Source organism: Cheilinus undulatus, linkage group 4 (assembly GCF_018320785.1).
Source record: "Cheilinus undulatus linkage group 4, ASM1832078v1, whole genome shotgun sequence".
NCBI lineage: Eukaryota > Metazoa > Chordata > Actinopteri > Labriformes > Labridae > Cheilinus > Cheilinus undulatus.
This window is the reverse complement of record NC_054868.1, coordinates 18,365,536-18,375,313: the sequence shown is the minus strand read 5'-3', so window position 1 is coordinate 18,375,313 and position 9,778 is coordinate 18,365,536. Positions and strand designations below refer to the sequence as shown.

Genomic DNA, 9,778 nt, shown 5'->3' with positions numbered 1-9,778 from the left:
ACTGCTCACAACCATAAACACAACTGTACCTTAATTCCAGCCAGGATTTCATTCAGATCTTTCCAATGTTTTATTTTATTTTGCATGCCAGGACAGCCTGTTTTGGAGTGACAGCAAGACGGTATCGACAGACATCCATGTTGTTTTTTTGTAAAGTCTCCTTTACAGCACTAGAAATCCAGATATGGTCATCCTTATAATTCTGCACCTGTATAGGATAGACCCTAACCAGTTCTTTTTTTAGAAAAAGAAATATATGCAGGAAAAAGTGAGCTAAATTAACTGCATTTGGTAGAAAATACCATGGATTACCAAACACAGTTATTTTTGTTGTTTGGATTAGAATTTTTGAAATACTGCGACACTGAACTTATTGAGTGGACTATCAATAAGGGAACTTTGGAATTAATTGGCCCCAACACATTTTCAATGCTTCAAACAGTACTTCATTAAAACTCAAAGAATTAAAATAATCAGTCTTTATTTACATTTAAGAAAAATGTGAAGTATGTTTTAAATACAAAGCCGTTATAAAAGAAATGTTAAAACGACCAGTCTGAGTTTGGAGCGTGTGGTGTGTGAACCATCCTGTTTGCTCTGCTGTCCCACAACGCAGGCTGATGATCCACTTCTCCAGATCTGAAGGAGAGGAGAATGAGAAAGGATGAGGTGAAAGCAGTGATAAAGGGAGCAACATAAAATCTAAGAAGGCTTTTAGGATCAAACAGAACAGACTGTAGTCCAAGCAGAGGTTCTGTCAGCTGCACTGTCAGCTGTTGCATTACTGTGTATAAAAACCACTTAAAAGTGTTTTTACACTAATCATTTGTGTCAAAGCAGGTTTCTAAAAAAGCTCTACTTGATTTGTTTTCTCTCTTTGTTTATGCTGTGATTGCTTATCAAAGCAGACTTGACTAACCCGCCGTTGTATGACAGATTGAGGACAGAGTAGAGCTCAGGAGTGCTTGGGCTCTGAACTCTGACTGTTCCCTGGTTTAATCCTGTGGCCCCAGACTCAGCAGAGGAAGGAGTAATTGCAAGACAGCCAGACACACTGGTGGGCCCCACAATGGAGAAATCTGCAGTCACATAAACACATACATTTGGCTTTTGTTGTTGAGTTTTTTTTTTTTTTTTTCCATTCTAGCAAACACGAATCATTCTGTTTCACAATGCACTTACCTAGAGAAGAGGTGTCTCTCCTGCTGCTGCACTGAGCTCCTTTTTTAAACACAGGTGAGTCACACAGATACTGCTGCTTCAAGAAAGAGGCCTTCTGATGCTCAAAATCACGCCGCTGTGGACAGGATAGAAACAATAAAATAACATGCAGCCTTTTAAGCCAGCATGCTGTTTTTGTAAAATGCAAATAAAACAGAGCATGATTTGCAAAAGATTAAAACCGTGTATTTGATTGAAAATAATACAAAGACAGTATTTCAAATACTGAAAATCGCCATTCCCTTTGCTACATTATATTCCCAAGTTAAGTTTTGATGCCAACAGTAAGTTCCAATAAAGTTAAAACACTGGCAACAAAAGACTGAAAAGTTATGAAATGCCAAAAAACACATTATGGAAAGATTTCCCCATTATTAAAGTCAAATGCCAACAGGTTTTTAACTACACAACATACAGTATGTGTTCCCCCGCCTAAAGCAGCTCTCTCCCACAGGGTCTTTCAAAGTGTGTGATGTCATTCAGTGATATAGGGAGTACGTGCATGACACAAAACTCAAGAATTCAAAATGCTCGTATTTGCCTTTATTCATACAAGTGCAACTCTTGGTGAAAATAAGAATAGTAAAATTTTAAAAAATTTAAAGCTTAACAAATTAACCTTTAAGTTGTGGGTCTTACACTGTACTCTCATAAAGAACTCAAGCAGATCCACAACTAAACTAGAAGGGAAACACAGTATTGGGTGGATGTGATCTTTGAGCCCTCAGACAGCAGCTCATTAAATCCAGACGCAATTCTGTAGTGGATTTCATTTCATGGGAGTAGGACACTTCCAGAAGCCATTGTGAGCACAGTTCATCACTGCATTCACATTCAAGCTGAAACTCTGAAGCAGATGGCCTACAGCAGCAGAAGACCACACTCCCATCAGCTGAGAGCAGGAAACTGAGGCTAAAATTCACACAGGCTCACTAAAATTGGACAACACAAGATTGGGTTAACATTGCCTGGTCAGATGAGTCTCCATTTCTGCTGACGCATTCAAAAATTATAGATTAGACAATGATGTGAACAACATGAAAGTCTGCCAGACTACCGCCAACCACTGGACATTCAAAGTCACTTAAATGCTTTTCTTTCCCATTCTGATGCTAAGTTTGAATGTCAGCACTGCAGATCATCTAGACATTGTCGACACACAGTACATGTTTTGTTTGTTGTTTTATTTACTATTATTTCATCGTGCCATACACCAAAAGAGGTGCCCAGCCCTCATGGGCTTACAAGACACTGAAATACAGAACAAATAAGAGCAATCAAGCAAAGATGAGAGCAACTCATCACAGTACATATCAGACAGGAACAAATCAAGTGTTAACAAAATGTACATGAATGCATTTGTTGCCAGCCTGCTGATTAAATGTAAATAGACTAGAGCTTGTATAGTGCTTTTCTTGTCATCTGATGACTCAAAGCGCTTTTACAGCACAGGTCACACCTACCCATCCATACCCCTTCACTCCATTCACACACTGATGGCAGAGTTTGCTATGGAGAATTGACCATCAGTATTAGCAAATCCCATTCAGTTGCATCCATACTTGTTTACATGCCACTGATGTAGCGGTGGGTTAAGTGTCTTACCCAAGGACACACTGACATATGACTGCAGGAGCTGGGGATCAAACCCACAACCTTCTGATTGGGGGACAATCAACTCTATCTACTGATCCCACAGTCACCCCATTAGATATTTGAGTAGCTGAACAGGTGGTTCCTAATGAAGTTATATTGATAGTGCAACGCAAAGAGGAAAGAGGAAAAAAGAGGGTATGTTAAAACAGTCTAGAAACACCACCGGCCTCTCTGAGCCTCGGTTAATTTAAAATTAACTGAACTGAAGTGCATTTGTGAGGTCACACACTGATGTTGGACGAGAAGGCCTGGCTCTCAGTCTACGCCCTTATTCATCCCAAAGGTGGTCCATCAGGTTGAGGTCAGGACTCTGTGCAGGCCAGTCAAGTTCATCCATACCAAACTCTCTCATCCATGTCTTTATGGACCTTGCTTTGTGCACTGGTGCACAGTCATGTTGGAACAGGAAGGGGCCATCCCCAAACTGTTCCCACAAAGTTGGGAGCATGGAATTGTCCAAAATCGCTTGGTATGCTGAAGCATGCAGAGTTCCTTTCACTGGAACTAAGGGGCCAAGCCCAACTCCTGAAAAACAACCCCACACTATAATCCCCCCTCCACCAAACTTTACACTTGGCACAATGCAGTCAGACAAGTACCGTTCTCCTGGCAACCGCATAACTCAGACTCGTCCATCAGATTGCCACTGCTCTAAAGTCCAGTGGCGTCGTGCTTTACACCACTGCATCCGACTCTTTGCATTACACTTGGTGATGTATGGCATAGATGCAGCTTCTCAGCCATGGAAACCGATTCCATGAAGCTCTCTACACACTGTTCTTGAGCTAATCTGAAGGCCACATGAAGTCTGGAGGTCTGTAGTGATTGACTCTGCAGAAAGTTGACGACCTCTGCACACTATGTGCCTCAGCATTCGATGACCCCGCTCCGTCAATTTACATGGTCTACCATTTCTTTGCTGAGTTGCTGTCGTTCCCAATCACTTCCACTTTGTTATAATACCACTGACAGTTGACTGTGGAATATTTAGGAGTGAGGAAATTTCACGACTGGACTTGTTGCACAGGTGGCATCCTAACACAGTACCGCGCTGGAATTCACTGAGCTCTTAAGAGCGACCCATTCTTTCACAAATGTTTGTAGAAACAGTCTTGCATGCCTAGGTGCTTGATTTTATAACCTGTGGCCATGGAAGTGATTGGAACACCTGATTTCCATTTTTTGATGGGTGAGTGAATACTTGTGGCAAAATAGTGTATTTGGCACAATCTGAAATGCAAAATTAGGCAAAAGAGAACTGAACCAAAACAAAAACAGAAACTCTACTGTCAACAAAAAACTGGTCATTTCACTTTCAATACTACAGAAACAGATCCCCTCAGTTTCCAGAACATTTGGAAAGTGTTGTTAAAAGAGAATTGATGCTACAGAGCGATAAACATGACCTGATACCAACTTTTTAAAAATATCGAATCGAATTCAACAAAAAAAAAATCTAAGTATCAATTTCGTCCAAACTGTTTAAAATTTGGAGTCGTGAGGAATCCCTTATAAATACCAGATCTGATGGTTGGATAAATTCTCTCCAGACTGATCTGTTTCATCTTTTTTTATTGTGCTTCATTTTTAGTTATTAAGGAGATACTTCATGGAACAATGCCCTGACAAATAAACAAGCAGATATCGCAAATTCCTGCTAAAACACTGTCTGTCTTGACTTCTTCTTACCTCATGACTAAGACGGATGGCAGCATCAGTGAAGGACTGTCTCTCCCTCTCAAAAGTCTTCCTCTGATGATCCAGCTCTGCCCAGTGCAGCTGAAGACGCCCCCACTCCTCCAAAAAGTAGGAATCAGCAAGTTCAGAGGGGATGGGCGAAACAAGGCTGTCCTGAAGACACAAAGGTTTGTGTCAGTTCAGTGCTAAATGTCCCAATAAGAAAGTGTCTAATGTGTTTGTGCACAATGAAACCATACCTGCAGGAGCTGCTGTTGTAATCTTACAAGCTGCTGGCTCTGATTCAGTTCAGTTTCTAGTTGAGCCAGGAGTTTGTCATGGTCGGTACCAGCACCAGAAAGGCCTACAATCAGTAATTGTTGATTATTTTTCTTTAAGACACTAAACTTAATTCTTTGATTTGGATATTTACCTTCAGGAAGGATATCACACAGTCTCCTCTGCACATGCCTCCAACCCTGAACCACACCTCCTGTCACATGGTCTCCTAGTGCTGCCTCAGCCTGATCCAGCCTCCCGTCTACTTCAGTTTGGGTCTCATCCTGAACATTCACCACATCTGACAGGGTCTTTAGATAGAAATTCTGTCTCTTACTGAATTCTTATGTAGTCCTCATTTTGTTGTAGTATTCAGTCTTGACTGATCCTTGTTTTAGTAGCTGCTCTGGAGCTTTGACATTTTTAAGTCTCCCTCAGCAAATTGGTATTGAGAGCACTTGACAAGTGTCAACAAATGAGGGTCTGATCAAAAAGCTTCCACAGAGCAACCAAAATGATTAACTCACATACAACATTTTCAAATATACACAAAACTCTTGAAAATAACTGATTTTCCAGCATGTTTTGACACCAGCTAGGTACGGTAGGTTGGCTGTCACTGGTTACAGGGGGCTGGCTAGCTAGAGCTGAGAATAAAGGTCTGGATTACATTTAATATACCTATCATTATTGGTAAAGGAGGACGAGGAAAAGCTGAATATCTGGCACACTGAGCAGGAGAGGCAGAAGCAGAAAAAGAAGCCGAGGCTAAGCTAGGCTAAGTTATGGTAAAAGAGGAAAAGGAGGCTAAACTGTGAGGGCGCTTATAGTTAACTAAATGTACTCCTAAACGCACAACAGCTATAAATGATTAGTGGTTAGTCCTAGAAAGAATGAAAAATGTAACTTCAGCTCAATTGACGCATAAAGAAACACAACAACGATCAACTGCAAAAACATGGAGTTGCGCAATACACTCACCACATGTCAGCCGTATTGGTGGATTGGGGGGGCAAACTGAAGCAAAAACAGCAATTTTGGATTGTATAGAAAATCTATACATATCTATGATTTTGTCATGATTCAAAATTTCTAACCAGTATACTCAAGAAGTCCTCTGAGAGGTACAAGGGACAATTGGAGCAACAGGGAGGTTTGCAAGTCTAGACATCCAGCTCTCGGACAGACAGACAGACATTGCATTGTAACAACACAGCATTGTAACGCAAAGACATTTCGTTTGGCAGTCTCCTCTGTAGCAGCAAGCTCAGTTGTCCAAGAGGTGGTTACAAATCCGCAGCCTCATGTCATCTGCCCTGCTGGCGAGGGAGCGGTCACCCAGGAGAAAGATGCTCAGTATGGCAGGTTTGTGTGGGGTTGCTCTTAGCCTAGCCTGCAGCCCAGCTTGTCTGCCCCACTTCCGCTTTCTTGCACAACGATGTCTCTGCCTCCTCCCCATCCAGCTGTAGGTGTCATACTGCCTCCGTGTCCGCCTTCCTACAGTCTCCAAGCACCCCGTTGGGGTGCTTGGAGACCATCGGGAAAGATGTAAACTCCGTGGGCACGCTTCCTTTGCAGTAGTTGAAGAAGCAGTCCATTGTACACAGAATGTCAGTTCAGGTGTGAGGCTTTGTTTTGCTGCTAGTGATGGAGCACTGGGCGGCTGCGTTCATACGTGCCGCCCCATGCTACCTCAATAGGTAGCATTAAGTAGTCTCCTGTTGATCAGGCAGTGTTCCGAGGCAGTTACAGGCAGTTGTTGTTAGTTTTTAAGCTAGGGTTAAACCCTGTTAAACACTGTGAGATTTTGGGCTGTCCCAGACGAAAGCTGACCAATCATGGTGATATCTTTGGTCTTGGCTCTTAAGTGGTGGTCCTACATTGCAATGAGACAGGTTGACAGATGGCTGTTGTCATGGGTTTGCGACCAAAGATAGCCTGGGATGAAATTCTGACAATGTCAGAAATTTAGTATGGCCATCTCAGAATGTGACTGTTGCTATGACCTACACCGAGGGAATGCAGGAAGAAATGATGGAACAATAAATGCAGCAACAAACAAATAAGTTAGCAATAGAATGAAGACAGCACCAAAACGCAGAAGTTTGTGGGATTCTAACAAGGAGGAAAAACATGATCCTAGATGTTTTCTCTATGCATACGAATGCTACAATTGCTTTCCTTTATTATTTACCACAGTACTGGTGGCATCGTTGGATGATACACAATGATGTTTATCCCTTGCATATTAGAGTACATTGTAGCCTGCGATTCAGCTGCATTTAGTGGGAGCTGTCACTGTACAGTCTACCCACATCAGAGTTAATGTAGGATGAGGTTCATGTTGCACAGTGTAACATGCCAGGAGCTTATAAGATTGCTAAAAATGTACAGTCTGTAGAAGGCATTAGGAGGCAAGCTATAACTCTGTAGTAGTCACAGATGCGACAATGCTCTTTTGTCAGTGCTGTGTGAGCTGGATGCTTTCACACTGAAAATGAACAAATTGACAAGCAGAAGCAGCTTCAACACAGAAACAAAAACCTCACAGGTCATGCACCTGTCCCAGGATATAACTGCCATGACATCTTATAACCTACTGTGTTGACTCATCTGCTTACCCTCAATTCATTATGGAAATTTTACTTGGGAACTGGCATGAAAAAAATCCAGATAAAGTGGAGATGCAACTCCTTTTAAATGTTGTTACATTTTCAGGAGTTTTGTGTATGTGTGAAAGCAAATTAAAAACGTTTTGTGGGGGATGTGAAACTCTGTTCTTCATCCACTGTGTTGTTTATCTATTGAGAAAGATTACCTCCAATAATTCAAAGCTCTGTACATGTTTACCCACACGCTCCATGTCGACTCTGAGTGCATGCAGTAGAGTGGTGAGGCTGTGGCGAAGCTTCATCGCCTCTCTGAGTTCTGCTTCTCTGCGCTCCAACATCAGACACATGGCCTCTTCTTGTCTAAAACTTTGAGAAATGAAGTGATGAGTGGAAACAAATCATCAGAAAGCAACTCCAACTACAATGACAAACTTACTTTGCAGTCGACCTGAACGATTTCTTTGACTCTTCTCTTCTGCATCGCCTTCCAGGTGGGAAGTTCAACACCTCAATGGCTGGATGGAAATATAATTCAAAATAGCACTATCAGTGAATATGTTGTATAAGTAAATAACTGTGTTTAATATTCTGAGACTTTTTCTGAGTTTCACATGGTCCTCTGTCTCTGTGTCTGTCAGGCAGCTGTGAAAGTCTCTCCTTTAGTCTGTTGCTGTGCTGCTCTCGACGCCTCAGCTCGACATCTTGCTGGTTACACCGCAGCTGTAGACGAGAGCACTAACAGGAGAAAGATTTGATCATCACAAGCAAGAATATAGTCACAGTTATAACAAAGGAAATATTTTTTTCCCTTACTTTGGCCTGCTCAGATTTCAGCATGCCCTGAAGCCTGGCCACATGTTCATCCATCTCTTTCAGCTGCTCCTACAACATTGATTTTTTTTCCTTAAAAATTAAATGCCTCATAGCTATATATATAATTAAATAAATTAACCTACTCTGACTAAGTGGGCTTCTTCTTGAGGCGCTTCTTTGTTAGTCCACCAGGGGGCGCTCTGAGCAAGCTCATTCAAAGAGTTGGGAACTGGATCCCAGAGCTGATGAGCATCTGAAGCATGTAAGAGGCAAGGAGAAAGAGGGTAGTAACATATTGAAATATAGTTATGTGGTTGTTGTTGTTTTTTTAGTATGTAAATGACAGGTAAAAGGTGACAGAAATACCTGAGTATTCAGAATGCCTTCCTGCCCTCCTCCTGCCAAACCTGGAAGCCATCTGTGTGCTGTATTCACAAATCACATGCAAATTAAACTACTTTACACCACAGCAGGATCAAAACACTACGCTTACTTCTCTATGGAAAGGTTTTCTTTGAACAATCATTATGACACACATCCCCACAGTTACAATAACTGAGCTCATGCTGTAAGTTCCTTACCTGATCAGGAAAACTTCCTCAAACACTTGCTGCCTCTTTTAAGTGCAGCTGATATCACTTCTGCTAATTGACACTGACAACAGACTGGAGGCTGGAAGCTTCAGGATGAGGAATCAAAGGCTACGTTCACACTGCAGTTAAAAGTGACCTGAATCTGATTGTTTTGCTCACATGTGACTCATCTGATTTTTTTCTGACAGTATGAACAGTGTAAGTCACATTGAATCTGACCTTTTCGAATCAGATTCAGGTCATTTTTTATGTGGTTCTAAATCAGATACATATCTGATCTTTTTGAAGTTGACTGCAGTGTGAACAGGAAAACAAAACAATCGGATCTGAGAAGAGATCAGAAACGAGCACTGAGGCCTGGATCGTGAAGGTAGCCAAAGTTCTGTCTGTAAAAGCTGTACATGTACTTGATGATACAGCTCTAGAAAAAATTAAGAGAATACTGCAAAAAATACATGTTTCTGGTTTTGTTATTTTTAGCAAGGGATTCTCATCTGCTGGATCAGGACAAAGATTGGGTTGAAGAGCTATTTTAGTAGGTCAGGAATTTGTGCCAAGAAATAAAAAAATCCTGGCAACAAGTCAATGGTGTATGGAGGCCCTAAGCGAATATATTTTGTTTGACTTCATTTTGCTTTGATAATGAGTACATTTGGTTGTTTTCTTAAATCTTGACCTTTTTATCACATTATTTTGAGAGAACCAAGCTGGTTATCCTAGAATAATTTGCCAACACTAACTGGCCACTTTGTTAGGTACACATGTTCAATCACTTAAAGACTCTGTAAAGTGAATGTTGTGATATGTTCGCATATGGTTACTGTAAACATGAAAACACTGAGATCTACAGGTGACTAAATTCTGGATTTAGACCACTAGAAAGTTTTCACCTCTTTCCTGGCTTGGTTTTATTTGGGTGGGTCCCTC

General features: G+C 41.4%; 1 protein-coding gene across 1 annotated transcript; it reads right to left on the bottom strand.

Moving 5' to 3' along the window:
• Positions 1-464: 464 nt before the first annotated feature.
• si:ch211-286b5.4 (afadin- and alpha-actinin-binding protein B) lies at positions 465-8,928 on the bottom strand. Its single transcript, XM_041785101.1, has 13 exons — positions 8,840-8,928; positions 8,625-8,683; positions 8,402-8,511; positions 8,259-8,327; positions 8,057-8,180; positions 7,882-7,960; positions 7,688-7,811; positions 4,988-5,144; positions 4,815-4,918; positions 4,567-4,728; positions 1,183-1,297; positions 920-1,079; positions 465-639 (listed from the first exon to the last, which is right to left on the bottom strand). Exons 2-13 carry the CDS (start codon positions 8,674-8,676, stop codon positions 543-545), a joined length of 1,353 nt encoding a protein of 450 aa, XP_041641035.1. The 5' UTR covers positions 8,677-8,683; positions 8,840-8,928; the 3' UTR covers positions 465-542.
• Between the last annotated feature and the right edge of the window lie 850 nt (positions 8,929-9,778).